General features: G+C 43.6%; 3 protein-coding genes across 4 annotated transcripts in view; 1 reads left to right on the top strand and 2 right to left on the bottom strand.

Moving 5' to 3' along the window:
- Positions 1-1,611: 1,611 nt before the first annotated feature.
- Positions 1,612-12,197, bottom strand: LOC308366904 (bifunctional apoptosis regulator-like). Its single transcript, XM_080840697.1, has 8 exons — positions 12,112-12,197; positions 10,192-10,600; positions 8,454-8,655; positions 5,797-5,966; positions 4,626-4,770; positions 3,615-3,791; positions 2,957-3,156; positions 1,612-1,933 (listed from the first exon to the last, which is right to left on the bottom strand). The coding sequence occupies exons 2-8, from the start codon at positions 10,548-10,550 to the stop codon at positions 1,741-1,743; spliced, it is 1,446 nt and encodes a 481-aa protein (XP_080696823.1). The 5' UTR covers positions 10,551-10,600; positions 12,112-12,197; the 3' UTR covers positions 1,612-1,740.
- A 450-nt stretch (positions 12,198-12,647) lies between these two features.
- parn (poly(A)-specific ribonuclease (deadenylation nuclease)) lies at positions 12,648-23,506 on the top strand. 2 transcript variants are annotated; one of them, XM_080840664.1, is made up of 26 exons: positions 12,648-12,704; positions 12,925-13,002; positions 13,175-13,254; positions 13,442-13,509; positions 13,601-13,682; positions 13,785-13,845; positions 14,274-14,436; positions 15,037-15,099; positions 15,428-15,466; positions 15,668-15,710; positions 15,859-15,939; positions 16,518-16,574; positions 16,669-16,746; positions 17,037-17,080; positions 17,551-17,593; positions 17,908-17,983; positions 19,391-19,501; positions 19,697-19,766; positions 19,926-19,981; positions 20,192-20,278; positions 20,525-20,599; positions 21,087-21,267; positions 21,474-21,616; positions 21,847-21,928; positions 22,035-22,171; positions 22,824-23,506. In XM_080840664.1, the coding sequence occupies exons 1-26, from the start codon at positions 12,686-12,688 to the stop codon at positions 22,865-22,867; spliced, it is 2,061 nt and encodes a 686-aa protein (XP_080696790.1). In that variant the 5' UTR covers positions 12,648-12,685; the 3' UTR covers positions 22,868-23,506. The 2 variants fall into 2 exon arrangements, with proteins under 2 accessions (XP_080696790.1, XP_080696791.1); XM_080840665.1 differs by lacking the exon at positions 22,824-23,506 and having other exon boundaries at positions 21,847-21,864; positions 22,035-22,165.
- A 2,438-nt stretch (positions 23,507-25,944) lies between these two features.
- rexo5 (RNA exonuclease 5) overlaps positions 25,945-26,523 on the bottom strand; it is a gene marked incomplete at its 3' end in the record, with an annotated part of 8,705 nt that continues 8,126 nt past the window's right edge. Inside the window, exon 18 of the mRNA XM_080840753.1 lies at positions 25,945-26,020. Within this exon, the coding sequence (XP_080696879.1) occupies positions 25,945-26,020 (76 nt within the window). The remainder of the gene's footprint in view (positions 26,021-26,523) is intronic.

The raw sequence follows: 26,523 nt of genomic DNA on the forward strand, positions 1-26,523 counted from the left end.
AGACTGACTACTGTTTATCTCACAGGCACTTTTTAAAAGATCAAAATAGATAATATCAGGCTGAAGACATGATTATATGAGAATTCTATTTATGGTATTCCTATGCTTATGTTGCAAGTTATTTCTATTTCAGAGGTTTTATATTAATTATTTATTAAAATCCTTAAAGTGTATATTTATATCAGTCTATAGTAGTAAACTAAGCACTTCATTTATAATTTCCAGCTGTTCATATAATCTAGGAGAAATGTCAGACAATGACAATGTTGTATTAAAAACATTTTATTCATTTTCTGCCCCCATCTTTACTCTGACACCAGTACACATACAAAGAAAGAATTTATGTTCTTGACTACACTCTGGTTGCCATACATACATTTAAAAGTGCATATATGAATCACATGAAAAAATAAAGATTTGTAGTTTTTTTTTCTTCTTCAAAATCAATGAAATTACAACCAAACAATAAGGAAACATATGATACAAGAAGACAAATAAATTGCCTTTACCAACTAAATAAATTCAGTTCAACTATTCACTCATTCACTCTCTCTCTCACACACACAAACAGACAAACAAACAAGAGTCTTTAGAGAAGTCATACAAGACAATAGCCCTTGCTATAGATCTTAATATTTACACTTCATTTACAGAGAGCTTAAGTGTTCAGTTTCCACAGACTGTTATATTACTGATAACTGCATGCCCGATCATTAATATTGTCTTGTATTGTGTTATACAGTGTTATGGCTACACAAAGCAAAAAGAAGCATTGTATTTCAGGGTAATGTCTTTGTGAAAAACATCTGGCAATACAACTTAGGCATCAGGATTCACACTTTCACTTTTACTAAGACTGGCACACGATAGCGTTGGTTCAGTTTCTTCAAAACTTATAACGTCATATATAAAAAATTAACAAAGATCAGCAATTTTTTATTGTAAAAACTCATATTACTTTGAATATTCTTCCTTCTTCGTTTAATGCTTTGAGCTTGTCAGCATATCCTTGATTTCATTTCAACAGTGAGCGATCTGAATTTTCCTATAATACGTAATACAAGTAATTTGTCATTGATGCTTGTGTACACAATACGTGTGTGTGTGTGTGTGTGTGTATGTATGTATGTATGTATGTATGTAGACACATGCACCAAAGTATATGTGTCAATGTCTATGAATATGTATGTACATGTGTGCATGTGTGCAAGTGGTGAGTGTAAACTGGAGAGAGACCAACAGAGCGAGAGGGCAGCAGGATTGCTGCACGTATGCATGTCCATGTATGTGAGAAAGTATGTGCTTGTACTTTTCCAGCTGTGCATGTTTGTGTGTGTGTGTGTGTGTGTGTGTGGAGAGCTTATGGTGTGTGTGTGTCTGTGCATATGTGTGTGTGTGTGTGTGTGTCTGTGTTTGCGTGTGTGTGTGTGTGTGTGTGTGTGCGCATGTGTGTGTGCATGTGTGTGTGTGTGCTAGTTTTTAAGGATGAACCTCTCTCCCCGTCTCCCTCATGGCACTTGTGTGTCTGGGTGGCGTAGCTGCTGCACCACCAGGTCTATGTGTGTGTGTGTGCATGCATGTGTGTGTGTGTGTGTGTTCATGGCACTTGTGTGTCTGGGTGGCGTAGCTGCTGCACCACCAGGTCTATGTGTGTGTGTGTGTTTGTGTGTGTGTGTGTGTGTGTGTGTGTGTGCGTGTGCGTTTGTGTGTGCGTGTGTGTGTGTGTACGTGTGTGTGTGTTCATGGCACTTGTGTGTCTGGGTGGCGTAGCTGCTGCACCACCAGGTCTATGTTGATGATGGGGTTGAAGTAGAGCGCCCAGTAGAACAGGCAGTTGCACACAAACTGGGGGATCATTGGCCACAGCAGGATGAAGGCCAGGCCCTGGGACATCATCTTCCAGAAGTGACTCCACATCTTCTTAGGGAGCGTCCTAAAATCACACACACACACACACACACACACACACACACACACACACACACACACACACACACACACACACACACACACACACACACACACACACACACACACACACACAAGTGAGTAAATTAATACTGAGAGAGAGAAAGAGAGAGAGAGAGATAAATAAATTAATATTAATATAAGTCAAATTAATGAAAACTGTTATGAAAAAGGACTGGTCGGATATAGCCTAGCCCCTGAATCATCCCTATAACTCTGTGCTCTGTAGCTAAACATTTCTACTGCATGGTATCTTCCAAGGCTCCTGTCCAGTAGAGTATGCTATCTAACCACATGCTACAGTCTAACATATGCTGTGGGGGGGGGGCAATTTTTCAGTAAGCGAGCAAGAGAAGACCAGATCAGATATCAAATCCTCAAATAATGCCATACTACCAGAACAGATAAGACGAAACCAGATATGACCAAAAAAAGATCAATTCAGATATGACCAGATATGACCAGCCGTTAGAAGACCAGGCCGAGACTAGATCAATCAAATGAGAACCATTGAGCAGGTCACCTGATCTCTCCGCGCTTCCAGAACCTGAAAGCGTAGCCCTTCAAACTTCTCAGAAAATCTTTACTAGCTGGTATGGTCCATAGCGCCTGTCTCTTACAGTGTACTTACGTTTTACTTAGCCAGCTATCCAGATCAAATATGACCAGACCAGACTAAATTTGACCACACTATGCCAGACTACATTAGAAATGATCAGACCAAATATAACCACACAATGCAAGACTGCATTAGACCAGGCCAACTATCCAACGTTAGCATGTTAGCTTACGTAAGCAAGCTAACTACCCACAAAGCCCCAAAACAGCATCTGGAACGACAGCTCTTAATGTTAGCCGGCTGAACTTAATCAGTGTTCCAACTGGCGGTGCGAATGCAAACAGAGAAAAAAAGCTGCTGGAGGTATGTAGTTCTCGGGGGGTAGTTTGGAGCCTACTGAGAACCAATGGGAACCGTCGAGTAGGTCACCTGATCTCGGAGCGGCTCCATACCCTCCAGAAGGCGCAGCCCTCCAGCACAGAGAGCAGCATGGCGTTGACGATGACGAAGCGCGACGTCCAGTAGTGCACGCCGAGCCAGTCCCAGGCGAACTCGGCGATCAGCTGGTAGGGAAGCAACGCGTACTTCACCAGGAACTCCGACCACTGCTTCCAGTTAGGATCCTCCTCCTTCAAGGTGGGGGAGGGGTGATGGCAAGAAACACAGAGAGGTATTGGACATAAAAAAATATATGGTAATAAAGTTCCTTTTTTCATTATTTAATAAAGACAACAGATAGATAATGGACTGTGTGACTTGATCTTTAAATAATACAGGTGATTTGGCGTGCCAAGAGAGAGGGACAGTGACAGACAGAAGAGAGAGAGAGAGAGAGAGAGAGAGAGAGAGAGAGAGAGAGAGAGCGAGAGAGCGAGAGACAGAAAGAGAGAGAGAGAGAGAGACAGTGACAGACAGAAAGAGAGAGAGAGAGACAGAGAGTGTAGCTCTTACCGGTGATTTGGCGTACCAAGAGAGAGAGGGAGAGAGAGAGAGAGCAAGGGACAGTGACAGACAGAAAGAGAGAGAAAGGGAGAGAGAGAGACAGTGACAGAAAGAGAGAGCGAGAGACAGAGAGCCCAGCTCCTACCGGTGTTTTTGCGGGCCGTCCGTCCAGGGGCCTGTTGAGGCGGTGTGCGGGGCAGCAGGTGTGGATGAAGGGCAGGAAGGTGTTCTCATAGTCAAACAGGTACAGGTAGACCAGCGTGAGGCGGGGCGAGCTCTTCAGAGCGTACAGCAGGAACAGAGACTTCCCCCCATTCACTGCCTGGGGACCACACACACACACGTACACACACACGCACACGCACACGCACACGCACGCACACACACACACACACACACGTATATAAACACCAAGTCAGTAAAAAGAGAAAGATTCACAAAACATACAAAAGACACACGCCAGAGATGTTCATGCCCACACACACACACACACACACACACACACACACACACACACACACACACACACACACACACACACACACACACACACACACACACACACACACACACACACGACTATTCTTCCTTCTCTCTCACAGAGACACATAACTACATATCCAGGAATTCAGACACACACATTATACACATATTTAGAGAGTGAAAGATTAACATTGACACTTTGATAGCAAACAGACATACACAGACAGACAGAGACAGAGACAGAGACAGAGACAGAGACAGAGACAGAGACAGAGACAGAGACAGAGACAGAGTAAAAAAAAAACAGCTTCCTGGCTCAAAGAAAAGGAAGTGTGATATGGGCACGTAAGGAAATATACCGTACCCCTGTGTGGTGAGGTCACTTCCCAGTTCACTTTCCACTCACTCATCTACACCAACATCTCTTCCTTTCACACTGGCACACACACACACAGACAATGACAGACAGACACAGAGACACAGAGACAATGACAGACAGACAGACACAAACATATAAACAGACAGACAGACAGACAGACAGACAGACAGACACACACACACACACACACACAGCCATATAGACACACACACACACACACACACACACACACACACACACACACACACACACACACACACACACACACAGCCATATAGACACACACACACAGACCTTGTACTCCCAGAGGTTCTGCGGTGGTTTGACGCCCAGGGCGCGGACCCTCTCCAGCTCCTCCAGGATGGCGCGGCGGTGGGCCTGGTTGAGCACGCTGTATGGGGGCCGGGACAGCTCCTCCTCATCCAGCAGAGTCAGCAGCCTACAGGGGAGAGGAGAGGAGAGGAGAGGAGCAGAGAGGAGGAGGAGAGAGGAGAGAAGGAGCAGAGAGGACGAGAGGAGGAGGAGAAAGGAGAGGAGAAGAGAAGAGAGGGAGAGAGGGTGATAAAGGAGAAAAGCGTGAAGGAGGAGCATAAGAGGGGGAGGGTGAGAGGAGAGGAGGAAAGGAGACAAAAGAAGAGGAGAGGACAGAAGGAGATACTAGGTCAAACAGTAAACCCAATGGAAACCCAAATAAGATCAGATCAGATCATATCAGTGATACACAGACAGATACATGCAGATAGACTAGTTTAACTTTGGCTTATAAGTCTTTCAGTCTGGCATTGAAATCAGTCAGTCATGCACAAACCCTCATAGTTAAAGTAATTTCTTTTCTGTATTCTTTGCCAAAGTCATCCTGCAGTAGCTGGGAACCCAACCCAAGGCGGCTGCTTGAAAGGTGGTGACACGCACACATCATAACTCCAATCTAGCCAATCAGAACATTCAGTATCTGATACAAATGCAAAACAGCGTGTGTGGGATGGTGTGATTTATGTGTGTGTGTGTGTGTGTGTGTGTGTATGTGTGTGTATTCAGAGAGCACCTCCCTTCCTAACTGGCACCTTGGCTTAACCTGCACTTAAGCAGTAACAGGCCCGCACTTCTTTTTATTCTTTTTTGAAAAAAATAAATAAATAAGCAGTATTTATTGTTACACCAGGTTTTTAATGCTCTTAGCTTGACTGTTCTCTCCCTTGTACGTCGCTTTGGACAAAAGCGTCTGCTAAATGACTAAATGTAAATGTAAATGTGTATAGTGGAGGTGTGTCTGTGTACTTGTGTGTGTTTATGTATGTGTGTGTGTGTGTGTGTGTGTGTGTGTGTGTGTACATCCCACCCCCTCACCTGCCGTTGACCTGCTCCGTGTCGAAGCTGTCCCTGTAGAGCGCGGCCCAGGGGCCAAGGTGTGTTTGTGTGTGTGTGTGTGTGTGTGTGTGTGTGTGTGTACATCCCACCCCCTCACCTGCCGTTGACCTGCTCCGTGTCGAAGCTGTCCCTGTAGAGCGCGGCCCAGGGGCCCAGGTGCTCCAGCCACAGGGCCACGTCCTCAGGGCTCCAGTTGGACACGGGCTTACTGACCAGCAGCTCCTGCACCCCCTCCCCACTGCTCCAGTGGTACACCAGCAGCATCACCTACACACACACACACACACACACACACACACACACACAATGTAAGATACAAATCTAAATGTATCGATATAGCATGATATGGCATTCTTAGACAGACAAGGACCGATCCGATATTTGTATCGGTATCGGTACCGATGTTGAATACATTTCTAGATCGGGTATCGGTGACAGTTAAAAAAAAAAATTTTTTTTATGTTTATGTATAGGTAGTGTATTATGAGTGCACGTTGCTATTAGTAGCGATTAGCATGCTAAGCGGAGATTTAGTAATGTCCTGATGTTGATTCGCTGTAATAAAGATGGGTTCATCCTGTTAAGATTTCGACTGGATGAGCTATGAATGAGATTCATGTTGCCTTGTGTACTGTCCACAATTATATGTATCGAGTAATATTAGCTGTGTAATTGTAATCATGTAGCAATAACTCATGTTAAAGTAATTCAGTGCAGTGCTAATTAGTCCCCATTCTCATTGCAGACAGTGTCTGAGACACACACATATGTAGGATCACATGCAACGTCATGTAATGGAAATTGATGAATGCACATTACAGTTTTTTCCTATCGTTTTAGGTCATGTACCCATACCATGGTCACTTTTCCCTATCACTTAACACAGTGGGCTTTAGAGACACACACCTCTGCATATCTGTTATCCTTTGGTGCAAAATACACTACAACAACCACACCACAACCAATGCTGCCATAACTTAACACATGTTTCCTCTCAGAACACAATGACCTAAAAAACACGAACATCTTGAAGCATTGCCAATTTCATATATAAAATGTTGCTGTGTCCTCCAGTTTGGCATAGATTTCATGTAGTGTTGCATTGAAAAAAGAGAAAAAACACAGACAAACACTTCTTTGGAATACAGTAATACAGTAAAGTTTGTAATATGACAGTAAACAAATAATTCTAAAATGCTGAAATATGTCAATCCAAGCCAAGAATCTGCTGACAGTGTTCATATGTCGGTTTCCCTCTCACAATAGATGTCACAATTGACAAGGGCTGTAAATGTACTTTACTGTAATTGCAAATACAGTAAATTAGTGTTTTATCAGAAACCTAAAATACAGTAAGAATTTTAACAAATCACAACACAACAGATTTTCGTCAACATCGTATCATATGGTTTCTCTTGCCATTCATCATGGATAAAATCTATGTGCATGACTTATCCAGGCCACGATGTCTTCGGGGGCTATGTCCATACAACCAGCAGCAATTGCCTCTAAAAGTGACATCTGGTCCTGTGGGCGTTGGTCATAGACCTTCCATCTCCATGCGGAGAAAAAAATCTCAATGGGGCTGAGGAAAGGAGAGTACGGCGGAAGGAATATGGGCACCATCCTAGGATGCGCTGCAAACCACCCTGTGACTTGGCGGGAGTTGTGAAAGGCCACAATATCCCATACAATCACTACGTAAAGTTGCTACTGTAAATTCTGCCTGTCTAGCTGTATTTCAAAAAAGGAATTCCATGCCAATTCACCAAGAACTATGGTGCACAGGAAAACAAAAATAATAATAATTAAAATAAAATAAATAATCTGCTAAAATAAGAATAATTTTTCCTATTCAAACATATAACTTCATTTGTCAGTCCAAATGCAGCATCTTTTCATCTACAGTGATCTTACGTAATAACTGATAAGTTAGGTTTTGAACTGAAAGTTAACTGTTTTGAACAGAGTATCTAAACATTGGTAAAATATGCTGTAGTTGCACAGCGTTTTGCCGGGAGTGAACATTGACTGGGACAGGTATCCATGAATTTTGGAAGAAGGTGTCATTGCCAGCATTTGTATCTAAGCATAGGGGCAAGTATCCAGAGTTTGGTTCACATGGTCTACTGGTATGCTCAATGTGTTAAGTGTTTTGGGAATGTGAACATGGTTTTGGTAAATTGACTAAAACGATAGGAAAAAACTGTAAATGGAGATAAAGAATACTGCTTTGGTAATCGTGGGTCTTTTAACAGACTAGAACCAGCAAATACATTAACAGGTCACCATGCTGAGCCTCTACAATGTAGCGTAAAAGTTGACGCTAGAGGATATAGGATTGCTAACTAATATGAACACTAGCGCTAGTTAGAACGTACATTATTTGTGATTATTTTTAGCCTATGTTATGAATTGATAGTGATGACTAGACATGATGTTAAGTAGCAAATGAGCAAAAAAAATCACCAAGAGCTCATGTCATTCACTCTTCATTTCTCCCTCTCGCACGTGTAGTCACACCCATACACACAGTTACCATAGTTTCGCGCAGTTTTTTCATATCGGTATAGGATCACACACACAGACTGTGGTGCACCTTTGTGCATTGCATGTATGCAAACACAAGTCCGTGTGTGTGCATCCTTCCATGAATGTGTGTGTGTGTGTTTTTTTGTGTGTTTATGTGTGTGTATGTGTATGTGTTTGTGTGTTTGTGTGCAAGTGTGTGAGTGCGCGTGTGTGAGCACTAACCGCCACGGCTGTGAGGGCCGTCAGCACCCCGGAGAAGAACCCCCCCGCCCCTCTTCTCTGGCCCCCAGCTGCCACGCCACGATTGGCCTGCTCGTCGCCATGGCGCTGGAACGCCAGCACAGAATGGGAGACCCGGGGATTGGCGTGAATGTGCTCCCGCCTCTGCTGTACCGCTCCGGGGAACAGCTTCTCAACGGCATCCCTGAGACGAGACCAGCAGAGTGAAAAGGGTTACTGGAATCCTGGTGGAATGTTCTGGTGATGTTTGAGCTCAAGAGCCAATCACATTGCACCCCTCCCTTCCTCGCTCCAGAAGTAACATGTTGACTGACTGGTCCGAGCCACTGTGTTTGTTTCCCATTTACAGAGCCAGGGCTGTGTATGAACACAGAGTTCTTTTAAGTGCACACACTGACCAGACGTAAAGAGGATTGTATTCACTGCATTTGTCAAAAAGTGTATTGGATTAGAATTCTCAGGCTGCACCTTTAAATTCTCCCTTTCAAGATATGGCCGCCAAATACAAGGCCATTTTGGACAAGCCGTGTGACGACTCATTAGATTCAATTCCTCAATTCACACACATTAATGTCATTCAGCAAAACATTCAGACAGTCAAACCACAAACACAACAAGGAGCCTAGTTTGGCGACATTCTTCTCTGACAGGGAACATTTGTATGCGTCAATCACAAATCATCACACACTGATTAATCTATCTGGCAGGCAATATAGGAAGCAGGAGCTAACCTGTGTTCTGGGTTAATGCAATTCATCTCTCTTAGATATCCTTAAAATATAACACATCCTTTTTCAAAAAGCTCTGGGTGCAAATACACAATAATGACCTTTCTTGTTATTTCTATCCACATATTGTAGTTCAATTAGACTAAATGGTAAATGGACTGCATTTATTTAGTGCTTTTCTCCTCATAGAGCGCTCAGGGCCTCAGACAGCTACCCATTCATACAGCAATGAGCAGCCTTTTGACCCTCAGATCATGTGAGGTGCAGGTTTACCCCCCCCTCAAACATGAGCTAATATGAGCTGATATAAAAAAAACTCTATCTACCTCCTCCATTCTCTGTATGCTTCTCTATCTAGCTATCTATCTGTTTCTTTCTCTCTCTCTGTTCATCCTGTTCCTGTCTTGTTGTCTTTCTGTGTGGAAGGTGTGTAACTGGTTTGGGAACAAAAGGATCCGCTATAAGGAGTAGCTACTATCAGGACTGGTATAAACACAAACACACACACACTTACACAAAACCAACACTTCAACGCACAGCAGCCAAGCCAGCTCAGCACACACACCAAACTCCGGTAGAACACACACACACACACCCTTGAGGCCTTGACGACTCAAAACATGCTAATTTAGTTCTTGTAGCCGGATACCCAGCACCTTGTCACACTATCTACGGTGCCAACCTGCACATCGGGAGCAGGTGGGTGTTCAGTGTCTTGCTCAAGGACACTACGGCTGTAGCTGAGGAGGCACCACCCCTCAACTTGAGCCCTGTTCACGTGTGCAAACATCTCCTTTCTCCTGATCGTTTATCTTGCTCCAACACTCTTCTCTCAGTCACTCAGTCACTCAGTCACACACACACACACACACACACACACACACACACACACACACACACACACACACACACACACACACACACCACACACACACACACACACACACACACACACACACACACACACACACACACACGGTCTGGGCGCTTACCTGAGTAAAATGTTGACTCGGGGGAAGCCCTCCCACTTCTCCCTGCACTCTGGGCACTCCGTCTTGTGCGAGGACTCCCACCACTGCGCCAGGCAGTGCCGACAGAAGCTGTGGCCGCAGTTTAGGGTGGTGGGGTCCACCAGCACGTCATAGCAGCAGTGGCACGAGAACTCACGCTCCGTTATGCCGTCGCTCCCCCCGCCGCCGCCGCCGGCATGAGCCGTCAGGGCCGCTAGTGGTTTTGGTGACGTGGCGGATTTTGCCAGTGAGGAGGAGGAGGAGGAGAAGGAATCTTCATCTTCATCAGAGGCGAGGAACAAATCACCGTCCGTGTCGGTATCCGCATCGGCTCCCCTCATCAGGCAATCTGTGTGCGAGGCCTGGAGCAGAGGTCACAGGCATGAACAGACTGGAGGGAAGAAGAGAGAGAGAGATAGGAAACATTAACTGCGTGTGTGTGTGTGTTTTTGTGTGTGTGTGTGTGTTGGAGGGGTGGAGGGGTTGCAGACATGGCAGAGACAAAACAAGGAGTATAAGAGAAAGCAGATTATTGTCTAACCCTAGATTCCCTGTGTCCACTGTGTGTGTGTGTGTGTGTGTGAGGCCTGGAGCAGAGGTCAGAGGTCAGAAGCATGAACAGGCTGGAGGGAAGAAGAGAGAGGAGAAAACATTAACTGTATGTCAATGTTTTGTGTGTGTGTGTGTGTGTGTGTGTATATATGCTTTTGTATGTGTGTGTGTGTGTGTGTGTCTGTGTCTGTGTGTGTATATATGCTTTTGTGTGTGTGTGTGTGTGTGTGTGTGCGTGCGTGCGTGCGTGCGTGCGTGTAAGTATGTTGGAGGGGTTGCAGACATGGCGAAAACAGAACAAGGAGTATAAGAGAAAGCAGATTATAGTCTAACCCTAGATTCCCTGTGTCCACTGTCTTTGTGACAAGGGTGGCTTGAGACAGAAGACTAAGAGCAGGAAAATAAGAACAACAGGAAAGAGAGCGACCTAGAGATATAGAAGACTGTTACGAGAAGACAGCAATACATTGGATGTTCAAATGAGTGTGGCAACTGCCTCCAAGTGTTATGTACCCATACACAAAAAAATAGGTGAAAAGAGTTACAAGGATAAGTCTCCCCTGTCTTTGTGATGAGCGGTGGCTTGAGACAGAACACTTACAGCTGGAAAATAAGAACAAATGTGAATGGCGACTGCCTCCAAGTGTTATGTACGCATACAAAAAAAAAATCATAATTATGGGAGCAGAGCAGGGAGGAGACTGAATGTTCTGGACGTATGGGAACTACAAACATCACCCCATCACGTCTCACCACCACGTCTCACCATACATTGCCATGTATGACGCGACTTTCCTATCTGCCTGTACTCTGAACTTTGTGACCGGCATCACAGCGCAGAATATTGGCAGACGGAGGGCAAAAATGCTGCCCTCTGTGTCTGACCAAACTTGAACACTGTACACCCTGTTCCGTGATGCCACTGAGTCGAACTCCGAGTGTAGATATATAGCTCGGTCTAAAACATGCCAACTGGCTTCAGTCCGGCGAAATACTTGGCTATTAACAACAACCTGGCCAGTAAACAGAAACTAAAAGTTGCCAAGATACGTGGCGAGGTTCGGTTTTAGACGACAAAGTAGCAAACAAAGCAAACACACAGAATAAGGATAATAAGCAATCACATTCGTAGACTACATTAAACACCAGCACAACCTGTACATTAATCGGATCCCCTGCATGGCCCTCCTTCGTCTCAGCACTGCATGGTACTATCTTGCCAACTAACGTTAGCTGTCTTCAGTATAACCTAGCTAGCTGGCTTCCGGGATAATACAACTGCTCTGAAAGCAGTAATACAACTTATTTAGGTACAAGACTTGCACAAAAATAAAAGTAATGCATGCCTACCTTTAGAATAACGATGACAGGCAGATAGCAGGTAGCTCACATAACAGCTGGTGACACGACATGAAGGTACTGTTGATAGTTTGAGGGTTCCTCCGTTTCTGCACCGCTGGCAACTCCTCCCTTCAAAGTCAGGGGGCGCTGGGTGGGGGTTACTATTGGTGCAAATGCCTGTCGCTTATGTCAATTGACAGTTGATTGGACTAAACACGTGTCCGTCCGTGCAATTGGTCCATCTGGATTTTTTAGATTTTTTTTTTACCTGGGTACACACATACACCCATGAAGATGTAGCAGGAAGCTAATGTGAGTGCAAACACACACATAATTATTATTTATTTTTTTCTGATGGTCTCTCATCTTTTTTTTATTCTTCAACACACACAAAAACAAACCCAAGTTTGCGACTTCAATCCTTACACTTTATTGACCATTAAAAAATTGTTGAACTCCGCAACAGTAGGCGGTGGTCTTGAGACTGGTTAATCTTCTGGTGTCCGGAAGTGCTCGGTAAAGAAAAGGTTAAAGAGCACCAGGGATACCTCAGCTATTGACAATTGTTTGTGATTCTGCAGGGATGGAAGTGACAAGAAAAAGTAAGTGTCTTCCTTTTGCGAAAGCACAGAAGCAATGCATGGCGGCACAAGCTGCAACTGCCACACGCTGGATGTGTAACTGAAGCTGTAACGTTAGTGATCAAATGTTATCTAAAATATATCTATGTGCGAACCAGCCTAGCCTGACAGCACGCGCTAGCGCGATGCCGAGCAGTCGACATTGCACCCTCTGTGAACGCTTGTGTTTGTGTCCCTGCAGATTTTAAAGACAGCTTAAGCACCGTATACAGTGCTATTGACGAAGCCGACTTTCTTGCCATAGACGGGGAATTTTCAGGTAACCTCAGCCGGCGTGTTCGCTTGAAAATCCTAAGAATGTGTTGAAGCGGCCATGATTATTTGAACGTTATCTTTAAACGTGCCAGCTATCTTCTATTTGCATCTGTCTTGTTTTTAAACCCGACCCTGTACATTTACCGACAAGTATTTGAACGTTGTCGTTATTGCAGGAATAAGCGATGGTCCCTCGGTCAGTGCACTCACTAATGGTTTGGACACGCCAGAGGAGCGTTACGAAAAGCTAAAAAAGGTAAAAAGCTAAAATATAAGCCTGTGTTCCCGCGTCACGCTTCCGACTACTCCAGTGTATCTTTAGTTTTAACCCAGCAACATTTTAGCTAATTTGTTGTCTGCTGAGTAAAAGAAGAAGAAAAAAAAACATCTTCCCAAATTACTTCAGGATTTTTCTTACGGTACATTTTTCTTCTGTTCTTCAGCATTCCATGGACTTTCTCCTCTTCCAGTTCGGTATCTGCACTTTCAGATATGATCAGTCCGAATCAAAGTGAGTGGGCATTCTTTTAGAGTCCGAATATGCACATTATGACAGCCATGATCCTCACCCCTCCTTTCTCATCTTTTTTTTTTTTTTGCAGGTATCTTACAAAGTCTTTTAATTTTTATATATTTCCAAAGCCATTTAGTAGGAATTCTCCAGACAAAAAGTTTATTTGCCAGGTAAGACACTTGATTTATACCCCCCAAAAAAGGCAGGCATTGTTGCTTACAGGACCATATATAGCTTGGCCTATTTGGTTCTTATTTTGCTTTATGTTCCAGAGTTCCAGCATAGACTTCCTTGCCAGTCAGGGATTTGATTTCAACAAAGTCTTTCGTAATGGTGAGTGGCGCAGATGAACTCCATTTTTCTTGTCTTATCACTGTCTGATTAGCCCACACTCTCATGTCTGCCTTGTCTATGATGAACTCTAAATAAGGTGTGTTGGTTTTTGTGAATTTCTAAGTGAACTAACATTAGATGGGTACTTTATTAATCCAGAGGGAAATTTAGGTCATCCAGTAATTGATACACTTACACCTCACCGACATGCATACATCAATCACAAATGCATACATTAGACATTTTTAAAGAGAAATATTTTCTTTAAAAAAAAAGTAGTACCATCAAACTTGTATAGCAAATCGCACCCTATACATCATTTAAAGTTGACAACCTCTGTGCCATCAGTGCACTGAGATCTCACTGGTTTGTAAGGGACCAGCTGCTCAGTCACACAAAATGACCTCCAATTTCCATGGTTGTCATAGGGATCCCCTACCTGAACCAGGAAGAGGAAGTTCAGCTGCGAGAGCAGTACGAGGAGAGGCGGAATCAATCTAACGGGGCAGGCTCCCAATCCTTCATCTCGCCTTCTTCCAAGGGACCCATGAACGTTCCAGAGGAACACAAGGACTTTATCAACCGGGTGATGTAAGTATGTTGGCCGGTCGTAGAAACACGGATGTTAAAGCCTGTTAGCTGTAGTTGGTTATAGAAATGCCACAGAACATGTCGACACTCTGAAAGGGCTTTTAGTCACATACTGAAACGCACACTATTTATTTTTATTTTGTTGATTTGTATTGCCAGCCAAATTGATTTGCGTGTTTCCTTGGCTCTGAGGGGAAGTGATTAGAGGTTGAACATTTCAACACTCTCAAAGGACTTTCATTCACCCAATTTTTTTTTTTTTTTTTTTTTTGAATCAACATTTGTTTCCAATATAATGGGCTCAGACATGTAATGAAATCCAAACCCAGGCTGAAACCGAGGGCTGAAGTGTGTAAAGTGCCCAGTAGGGGGCAACACTGTTTACTGTACCTTCAGAGAGGCGGCATCATTAGAAGTCAAAGCATTTTTTTTTTTTTATCTTTTGATACTTGATGGACTGTGCGGTGTGTTATTTATATATATATATTTATATATATATATATATTAATTATATAATCAAAGCATAAAACATGCCATACATGCAAACAATATTAATTACTATGTGTGCATTAAAAGTTTGCTTCTGGTGTGTGTCTGTAGAGAGAAAGTCGAGGGTCTTCTGAACAACTCTGAGAAAACGGTTGACTTGGATCCGTGTACCGGGTAAGAATCACTGAGGAAAATTTGCATGCAGTAATAGTCGTCCTTCAAGAATGTGCCTTGTACATTTCTCTGCCAGTTTGACAACATGATGGCCATATGAAATGCTGTCAATCCAATGGCTAGCAATGTTCTAAAAATGTAAACCACTTGTGTATCTACTTGGCAATGTCTGGTTTTGTGTGGCGCCTTTTGTGCCTGTGTGTGGAAGGGTGAGTGAGTGAGGGATGGTGGTATGCTGTGAATGGACACATTTGTGTTGCTATTGGCTACCTTACTTTGTTGTACTCAAACTAGTTGTTTTATTGTTTTGTTTTCTTCATGTCCTTAGCTTCCAGAGGAAACTCATCTACCAGACCCTGAACTGGAGGTACGTGTTCATAACTCTGCTCTGCAGAAGTATGTGACTGGGTCAATGACCCATTTATCTCATGGTTCCATAGTACAGTCCCATAATCCCACTACAACCCCACTGCAGATGTGACTGGGTCAATGACTCATTTATCTCATGGTTCCATAGTACAGTCCCATAATCCATTACAACCCCACTGCTCTTATCCTGTCTCCTCAGGTTTCCAAAAGGCCTCCATGTTGAAACGGTGGAAACTGAAAAGGTAAAGGGACCGAAGTGAACGACTGTATAGATGATGAATGTAATGTGTTTTTTTTTTTTTTTTTTTTTTTTGTTTTTTTTTTAAAAGTCTCGTCAATTTTTGTTTTTCAGTTTGTCTTTCACCTTCAAGTCTGTTTATTTTGTTTTAGAAGGAGCGTTTTATTCAGATCAGTAAGGTGGACGAAGATGAGCGAAGACGGAGGGAACAACAGAAACAGGAGAAGGAGCAGGTGAGCTTGGGGGGTGTGTCTGTGTAGGGCGACAGTGGTACAGGAGGTAGAGAAGTCGTGTAGTAATCAGAAGTTTGCTAGTTCGATTCCCTGTCGAAGTGTCCTTGAGCAAGACACTGAACCCCTAAGTGCTCCTGATGTGCAGTGTGCCATCAGTGTATAATGTAAAGTCGCTTTGGATAAAAGTTTCTGCTTAATGACTAAATGTAAATGTGTGTACAAAAAAAGGTGTTTCAGTTGGCAGGGTGAATGCACTCAGGTTGCAAGATGTCCCGTCTCTGTGATCAGTCACAAAGTTTGCCCTTAATGATTTTTTGGAGATTTTGTTTCAACTAACCCTTTTTAATGATTTTAATTCTAATGATTGGAAACGAGAGAAGGGGAGACTCCTTCCTACAAATAAAATCAGTAAATAAAAACAAAACTTTTGTTTGAAACCTAACATACAACTGTATGTGCTTTTTTATGATGGTGTAACCTAACACCAAGGCCGGAGTGCAGCTATTCAGATTCAACGTATATTCTAGCTGTACTATAAGCCGCTTTGGGTAAAATGTAAATGTGTGGTTTATTCACAGGAGGAACTGAACGATGCAGTGGGCTTCTCCAGGGTCGTGCACGCCATCTCCAAATCTGTAAGTAAATGGAAGACACTAGACTCGACCTAGTAGGCTTATGGGAATTGGAAGGCTTCTCTTGACATTCTTTTTTTTCCCCCCATCAACCCAGGGAAAGCTGGTGGTTGGCCACAACATGCTTCTGGATGTCATGCACACAATCCACCAGTTCTACTGTCCTCTACCTGAGGTTAGTTGTGTGTGTGTGTGTGGTCGCACTGTATGTCTGTTAGAAACTTAAACCTAACCTTATGGGTAACAAAGGAATGTGTTTTTGCTCTGCTGTGCTTTACTAGGCAGGGTTGCAGAGGGGGGAAAACAACTTGATGCACATTTCCTAAATAATGGCTGTCTTACAGCTGAACGTCTAGATATCTCAAATCCCTTTGTTCTAGTCTCTACTGGCTTTGACTGTGCAGCACTGCCCATGTCTCTTATGTGCTTTGAGAAACATGTCTTTATGTGAATTCTTTTTCCTAGGACCTTATCGATTTCAAAGACGTGACCATGTGTGTCTTCCCCAGGTATGTCAGTGTGGATGTTTTTATGGTGGGGGTGGGTTAAATGTTTGGCTTCTACTGATCGTGTTCTGTATGTAGTACAGTTCTAATAGCCTACACTCAGTTCTAATAGCCTACACTCAGTTCTAATAGCCTACAGTTCTAATAGCCTACACTCAGTTCTAATAGCCTAGACACAGTTCTAGTAGCCTACACACAGTTCTAATAGCCTACACACCATTCTAGTAGCCTACACACAGTTCTAGTAGCCTACACACAGTTCTAGTAGCCTACACACCGTTCTAGTAGCCTACACACAGTTCTAGTAGCCTACACACAGTTCTAGTAGCCTACACACAGTTCTAGTAGCCTACACACCATTCTAGTAGCCTACACACAGTTCTAGTAGCCTACACACCGTTCTAGTAGCCTACACACCATTCTAGTAGCCTACACACAGTTCTATACTTCTTAATTTGCTCTTATTCTTTCAGGCTTCTGGACACAAAGCTTATGGCGTCCACTCAGCCTTTCAAGGTAATGGTCATATCTCTTCCCAGCAATTCCACCTTCATTTAGGGTGGTGTTTAGTTTTAGGTAGTGATGTTTGGGGAGAAGATGGATAGCTATTTGGTCTTTGCAACATGGAAAGGTGGGGATTCTTGGCTGCGTAGCTGGTTATGCCTTTTAAAGTGACTTGCCAATCCGTCTTGGGATTGTGTCAGCTCTGTGCACTCTCTGTTTAGTGTCCTCCATTTTGGGGTGTTGGGTAGTACTTTGATAGAAAATTGGTAATTGATAGATCAGTGGCCTACCAGAAATGAGTTGTATAAATGTGTGTCTTTTTGCAGGAGCTGATCAATAACACATCGTTGGCTGAGCTGGAGAAACGGCTGAAGGATGGTCCGTTCAAGCCTCCGAGAGTCGGTGCGTTTCCACTGTCCCTGCTGCTAGGGCTCTTTCTGCACTGCTACTAGGTCTCTTTCCAGACTGCTACTAGGTCTCTTTCCAGACTGCTACTAGAGCTCTTTCCTGACTGCTACTAGAGCTCTTTCCTGACTGCTACTAGAGCTCTTTCTGCACTGCTACTAGGGCTCTTTCTGCACTGCTGCTAGGTCTCTTTCCTGACTGCTGCTAGGTCTCTTTCCTGACTGCTGCTAGGGCTCTTTCTGCACTGCTACTAGGGCTCTTTCTGCACTGCTACTAGGTCTCTTTCCAGACTGCTACTAGGGCTCTTTCTGCACTGCTACTAGGGCTCTTTCCAGACTGCTGCTAGGGCTCTTTCTGCACTGCTACTAGGGCTCTTTCTGCACTGCTACTAGGTCTCTTTCCAGACTGCTGCTAGAGCTCTTTCTGCACTGCTGCTAGGGCTCTTTCTGCACTGCTGCTAGGTCTCTTTCTGCACTGCTACTAGCTCTCTTTCCAGACTGCTACTAGAGCTCTTTCTGCACTGCTACTAGGGCTCTTTCCAGACTGCTGCTAGGACTCTTTCCAGACTGCTGCTAGGACTCTTTCCAGACTGCTGCTAGGTCTCTTTCCAGACTGCTGCTAGGACTCTTTCCTGACTGCTGCTAGGGCTCTTTCCTGACTGCTGCTAGGTCTCTTTCCAGACTGCTACTAGGACTCTTTCCTGACTGCTGCTAGGGCTCTTTCCAGACTGCTACTAGGACTCTTTCCAGACTGCTGCTAGGTCTCTTTCCAGACTTCTGCTAGGACTCTTTCCAGATTGCTGCTAGGACTCTTTCCAGACTGCTGCTAGGACTCTTTCCAGACTGCTATTAGGGCTCTTTCCTGACTGCTACTAGGACTCTTTCCTGACTGCTACTAGGACTCTTTCCTGACTGCTACTAGGACTCTTTCCTGACTGCTACTAGGACTCTTTCCTGACTGCTACTAGGACTCTTTCCTGACTGCTGCTGCTACTAGGACTTTCCTGACTGCTGCTGCTACTAGGACTTTCCTGACTGCTGCTGCTATTAGGGCTCTTTCTGCACTGCTATTAGGGCTCTTTCCTGACTGCTGCAACTAGGGCTTTCCTGACTGCTACTAGGACTTTCCAGACTGCTACTAGGTCTCTTTCACTGAAGTATCAAGCCAGACTGTTTTCAGTCGTGGTTCCTCAATGGAGGAGTGGATTACCTAATGCTTTCAGAGCAGGGGCGTCTGTCTTACCTGACTGCTACTAGGGCTCTTTCCTGACTGCTACTAGGGCTCTTTCCAGACTGCTACTAGGGCTCGTTCCAGTCATGGACTGTGTGGTACTCATTTGCTGCCCCCCCCCCCCAAGATTTTTTTTTAGCTCGTAATGTTCCAATACCTTTTTTTCTGCTCTAGAATGTTGTGAGGGATTCCAAAGCTACGACACTGCGACGGAGATGCTGCATGAAGCCGGCTACGACGCCTATATCACCGGCCTCTGTTTCATATCTATGGCCAATTACCTGGGTAAGGAGAGAGTTTGTGTGTGTGTGTGGGCAAGAGTGGTGCATGTTATACTGGCAATGCTGCCAAGAACAAACTAGAGAACTATATGCTTTTCATGGTCTTAACCTCCTAAATAAGTTGTTGATAAATGCTCTGTGAACAATGACTAAAGTGACAGTTGGTGATACCTTTTTCTTTTCATGGACTCCATTTCAGGGTCATTCCTTACTCCACCCAAATCTCACATTTCAGCCAAATCCAAACTCGTCGAACCGTTTTACAACAAGTAAGCTCTTCCTCTTGGGCTCTTTCGTCCTCCTCTGTTTACCTCCTTTTAGTGGTAACACATTGTTGCCCCAAACGCAACCCTCATTGGATTTCATCGTGCTGCTGCCTGTGTGATTGTGACAGAATTGAAACGTTTTTATGGTCGTGTTGTTCTCAGGCTTTTCCTCATGCGAATCATCGACATCCCCTACCTCAACATCAGTGGACCAGACTGTGAGTGGCTAATCTTACTGTCTGTGTGTCTGTCTAACTGTCTGTGTGTCTGTGTCTAACTGTCTGTGTCTAACTGTCTGTGTCTGTGTCTAACTGTCTGCGTCTGTGATGGATGTAGTAATTTTATTTATATACACTCACACACACTTATGCATTTTATTTATATAAATATATAATATACTCACTGACACATCTGACCTCCTCTCCCAGTGCAACCCAAGCGGGATCACGTTCTCTACGTTACTTTCCCCAAAGAGTGGAAAACCAGCGACTTGTACCAGCTCTTCAGTGCCTTTGGTAGATATCCCAACACTCCTTATTGTGTATATGTTAAATATTACCAGTTGTTAATATTCATTTGATTTTATAAATATAAAATGTAGTGATTTTGATGGATGGATGGATATAATGTAATTTATATAATCCATTTGGAGTGGTTTTCGTAGCTTTAATTGGAGCTGCTGGTTGCTGGCACACTTTTAGATTTTCCCTTAATGCGGTGCAGGATTGCAAACAGTCTGACTGATTGGTTCGTGTTTGCAGGAAACATTGTGGTGTCGTGGATCGACGACACGTCGGCATTCGTCTCTTTGAGCCAGACCGACCAGGTGCAGATTGGTGGGTAGCCTTGGTTGCTTGTTTACCTCTTTTTTATTTTAATTTTATTCATTTTTTTTACCCTTTATCCATCCCTCCCTCTGCATAGTTTAATCTTTGGATCCTTTCTCCGTCGCCAACACAACCATCCTTCATATCTTGCCCGTCTGCACCTTAGAAAGCAGCATTGAAGGATTTTGGGCTAATGACATAAACAGGCTAACTGGTGATTTTGGGCTAACGACCTAGACATTCTAACCGGTGATTTTTGGTGGTGTCCTGCTGTGAAGGGGTTTCTAATATTTTCTGCCCGGAACACAGAACTACATCCTAGATGGCTAGTGGGAATGACTCCTAGATGGCGTGTGTGTTTTTATCTGTCCTTCACATGACCAAATTCCATTAATATGAATTTGAAGGTGGTGGTGATGAACATACTTGCAGCAAATTGTTGCGTAGTGTTCCTTTAACAGACAACCTGGCTTTTGTTTGGTTTGTTTTGGTTTAGCCATGAACACCAGTGAGTTTGCGGAGAGTTACCGCATACAGACGTACGCGGAGTACGTGAGGGCCAAACAGCGCGACCAGAACCCGAGCCGCCGCAGCCGCGTGGAGGACGGCTGGAGCGAGACGCCATATTGTGCCGCTGCTGCCATGACGACAGCGGCGGCTTACAACTACACGCACAGGTGCGTGTTGGATTTCTGTCTTGCCTCTTTCTCGTTTTTGAAATTCTGTTCTAAGTTGTTTGCTACAGTTTATCACCCCATGATTATTACTCCATGCTGTCTTTGACTTGTCTGGTTCGCAAAGGAGGACATTTTACCTTGTCAATATCTCTCCCTCTCTCTGTTCTCCCCCCCCCCCCCTCACTCTCTCTGCTCTCTCTCTGTAGGTCTCTAACGGGGAAGCGCAGCATCAGTCCCATCCAGGAGGAACAGGGCTCAGAGGGGGACGAGGTCAGCAGCAGCAGCGCCGGGAGTGGCTGGACCCACTACAGCAACATGGACAAGGGCTTCAAGAAGATCAAGATGGACGGTAGGGCTACCCCCCTCCGTCTTTATTCAGACTTTATTTACATGGGAACGTGCAGTACTTTGTTAGCCTGTAGTTAGATAGGGTAGAGACACTGTTCTGTCTTAAAAAATGGACGCTACCATGCTACCACTGCATGCTTACCCTGAATAACAAAACGTATAAACTTGTTATGTCTGTTTTAAAGGTTTGAAAGTCTTTGTATTTATTTTTGTATTTGTTTTGTTTGACAGGGGGAGGAACGTTTGAAGGTGGGATTGCACAAACGTACGCTGATGTTGTCGAGTCCAAGACAACAGACAGTTGGTTTAAACAGTATGTGTCCTTCAGCTTCACTTTTATAGATGGCGTCTGATTTCATACGGAGATGGGCTTGTCAGTCATGAAATACCGCAATGTGATTGGCTGCTCTTTTCAACAGACCAGCTGTAGGCAGACCTAGCATGAGCCCAATTCAGGAGGAGGTGGGACCTGAGAGTGCCAATGCAGATGATTGGCCACAGCCGTCAGCCAATCCGGGTAAGAAGAACGGTAAACAAAAGAAGAGGAAATCTGAGGGTGAGCGCTCACTCATGCTGTCGCTCTCTCTCTCATGCACTCTCTTACTCTCGTGCTGTCTCTGTCTCTCTCTCTTGCTGTCTCTTGCTCACTCTGCTGTGTGTGTGTGTCTCTCTCTCTCTCCTCGCTCACTCTCGTGCTGTCTCTCTTGCTCACTCTGCTGTGTGTGTGTGTCTCTCTCTCTCTCCTCGCTCACTCTCGTGCTGTCTCTCTTGCTCACTCTGCTGTGTGTGTGTCTCTCTCTCTCTCTCTCTCTCTCTCTCTCTTCTCGCTTACTCTCTTGCTCACTCTGCTGTGTCTCTCTCTCTCTCTCTCTCTCTCTCCTCGCTCTCTCTCGCTCACGCTCTTGCTGTCTCGTGTCTCTCTCTCTCTTCTCGCTTACTCTCTTGCTCACTCTCTTGCTCACTCTGCTGTGTCTCTCTCTCCTCGCTCTCTCTCGCTCACGCTCTTGCTGTCTCGTGTCTCACGCTCGTGCTGTCTCTCTTGCTCACCCTCATGCTCACTCACGCTGTCTCACGCTCGTGCTGTCTCTCCGCTGTCGCTCTTCTTGTGACTTACACAATTTTAGACAAACATTATGTTATCCTGAATGTCCATTATCCCTTACAAATGTAGTTATTCCATTTTTTTTTCTCTTTCTCTCCTCCTCTAGAACCCATGTCATCTGGTCTCTTTGATGTCCCACAGGTCTGGTAGCAGGATATTAATTCGCGACGTCACTTAATTTAAGAAACGAACAAAAAAAAACATTTAAAGAAATAAATTGAGTGAAATATAACAAAAGCCATAAAACCTGTTTTGGCACAGCAACTATGTTGGAGAATATTTTTAAGTTGTTTGTCGCTGGCTTGTCAATCACAAATCCATATGTTTGTCCTTGCACCCCCTCCGCTCTTTCTCGAGTGTTTGGCGTTTCAAGAACCCCCCCCCCCCCCCCACCCCTCGTATAGTCTTTTTTTTCTCAACTTTTTACCATTCTCCATTTCAAATGGTACAAGCACTTGATCTGCAATCTCAAAGAAGGTGCTTTGGGCTTGTCTTCAGCAGAAGACTCTTCGGAGGCTCTAACTGGAGTAACTCTTAATGGTAGAACCTCAAATCTTTTCTTTAGTTTTTTTTTTAAAGTGGTCGCTTTCGGTGTACGCCTGCGAGGGTTCTCTGCAGCACTTAAAAGTGTATCCTACGAAGCACATGCTTGCTCTCACGTGACCGTGCGTTGTGTGTGCACAGGAGGCCACAAGGAAAGGTTAACCAGTTGGGCCACAGCCAACATGGAAGTAAGATGTGCTTTGGTGGTCTGGGTCGAGCCTAATCTAGTTGTTGTGAGATGAGGGAGAAAGAATGAGTCTCGTGAAAAATCAGCCAACGCTTTGACATGGACCCCCCCCCCCCCCCCCCCACATCATTTCAGTTCTACTTCTCTCCTTATTGAGATCCATTTTCTTTTTAAAAACAAACATAAAAACAACTTTCTGCGTAATTCAGGATGTAAGCCAGTCAGTGAGGTGTGTGTTTGTGTGTGGATCACGTTTGTGAGACGGTGTAAAACACAAGTTTAAAAAGTCACAATGATATTTGGTTTCAGTTTTAACTGGATGTGGATGTTTGTTTTTCGTTTTTCTTTCTCGTGTGTGTGTGTGTGTGTGTGTGTGTGTGTGTCTGCGTCTGCGCGCGTGCATGTTCAAACAGTGGAACTTGATCGATCCTAAACCTAGTTATTGTATCGTCAGGGGTCTGTGTAGTTTTAAATGCAGTTCAATATTTTTTTTGTCATGATCCTTTTTTTTTAAGAATGAGAAAGTATACTTCACTTACAGGTCAACTTCCTTTTTAAAAAGTAGAACTCATTAATGTCATTTAAAAACAGTTCGTATTTATTGACCAGTTAAGGATAAAGAGATAGACATGGATATTTTTGTATGTGAATGTTAATGTTTTTTTGGACTTCCTATTATAATGCCACTCCCTGCAAAGCACTTGCAAAAAAAGAAAAATGTCAAAGGAATGTTTCAAAAAAAAAAAGTCAACATGGGAATATGTATACATGTTTGTGATTGTTTATTTTCTTCATAATTGTTATTATCTTTTTTTGTATGATCAGCAAATGTCAAACATCCTCTTGTTGGGGGGAAAATATTAAAGAATGTTTCTTATTAAGCCAAGTGTTTGGACATTTCCTTCTTTCAGTGTAGAACAACTTTCTCCATTTTTGTCAATACACAAGTGTTTAGAGTTTAGAGCCAGGTTCAACAGTACTGTAGGGGGACCCTTGGTTTAAATGATCACATGTAAAACACTGGTCAACACTCCTAATTCAAAACACTTTTGGCAGTCTTGGTTTTTTTCTTCTTTAGGGACATTAAATACAACTAATGCTGAGATGAAACCTGTGAGATTGTCTAGGTTTATATTGTTTGTGTGTGTGTGTGTGTGTGTGTGTGTGTGTGTGTGTATATGGTTTTGGTTAAATTCTTTTAAATGTAGTTTGTGATCTAGGATGGGTACTATATAGCCTGGATACCAGCCTGAACTCCGCCCTCAACATTTTTGGTCTGGGAGATTCAGTCTGGCTTTGAGCTAGTTGGGAGAGATTCAAGTTTTCGGAAAAGCGATCTGACCAATCAAATTGTAAGGGCGGGCTTTATACGTTGATGGACAGATGACCAACCAACGCTTGAGTTGATTAGATAGATAGATTATACATCGAACAAAGATGGCGCCTTCTCGGGAGCTTAGTGGGACATATTTTATATGATTTAAGCTATCTACACGACTTTTTTTATGTCTACATTGACTCTGTTAGTTGTGTATGTGCAACACGAATGTTGCCAAGGATTGTAGGTCTTAACTGAAGTGCTCTAGACCATTATTGATAGGTTATTGCTAACGCTTAGACAAAAAATCCATTGAAACAAATAGTAGCTAGCTATAGCCTTGCTGCTAATAAGTACGTGAGCAGGCATATCTCACAGATATTGACAGTGCATTCATTTTGAAAGAGGAACAGAGAAACGCGATCGAGGCATTTGTCGATCGAAAATATGTTTTTGCCGTCCTTCTTACGGGATCCGGTAAAAGTTTTAATGTCTCAGATGGTCATACTATCCAATTGAGCGAAGAGGCATTTTTTTTCCTGGTTCGTTGAAACACGCCCCATAATCACAGCCCAATGGCTCAGCATCAGACTCATATTCTGACTAGAATTTTGAGCATGACATCGTCAGGCTAGGTACTATATGAATATACCAGAACAAAAACCCATGGTGCAAAAGTAAAGATGCTCAGATTAATAATTTTTTTAAGGATCGATGGACACTCATTCTTATTAGTTGTCCAGGCTATTCATTATGTAGTTTTGTGATCATGACTGAAATGAAAAGGATAACGCTTCTACAGCGTGTCACAGGTAAAGCCAAAATGTCAGCAATCTAGCTTTTGTGATTTAAAATTATTTATTTATACAGCCTGTCTGGTGTTTCCAAAGCAAGTCTGTTGTAAGTCACATGACCTCCCATTCAAATCTTAAAAAGACAAATTATATTTACAATGTTTTTATTAAAAATGTTAAAACAATATTGCTCTGTCCTAAAAAATACACAGGTCTTTCTTTAATTCAACTAATAAGCCATGAGCACAAGATGTGCTGGTGATGTCAAAGTAGGCACGGGTGGCACGAGTGATTTGAATCAAGTATCTTTGGATTTAGCTCAGTCAAGTCATCATGGATGTAGGTGTCCTTTCTCCCCTCAGTATTTTGTTCCTCTGGGTCCCCGTCAGTCTGAAGGTAAGGCAGTTGAACTCTGTTTGACCTCTAGGAAGCACACACCAAATTGAGGCACGCCGTGGAAACTGGATGAAAACAATTCACAGTAAAAAAAAAAAAAAGGTTTAGAATCATAGAAACTCATTAATTTGTAGTAATTTCTTTACCTTGATCTGATATTAAATGCAGATTTGGCTTTGAGTATCCAATTGCACTATGAAGCCAGTTTAATTGAGCTTTTACACAGGCTACACTCCATTCGAAATAATTGTTAATTAACTTAAGTGTCTGATAACTAGCAAACTCCTTATCTGAACACACAAGGCTGAGGTCAGTATGTTGAAGCTTGGGGTCAAGGCTGAGGTCAGTATGTTGAAGCTTGGGGTCAAGGCTGAGGTCAGTATGTTGAAGCTTGGGGTCAAGGCTGAGGTCAGTATGTTGAAGCTTGGGGTCAAGGCTGAGGTCAGTATGTTGAAGCTTGGGGTCAAGGCTGAGGTCAGTATGTTGAAGCTTGGGGTCAAGGCTCTCGGCTCTGATTATGTAACGACCAGATAATTGGTCGCCTCCTGATTAAGGCCTCAAATTCAAT

This window comes from Sprattus sprattus (assembly GCF_963457725.1).
Source record: "Sprattus sprattus genome assembly, chromosome: 1".
Taxonomy (NCBI): Eukaryota; Metazoa; Chordata; class Actinopteri; order Clupeiformes; family Clupeidae; genus Sprattus; species Sprattus sprattus.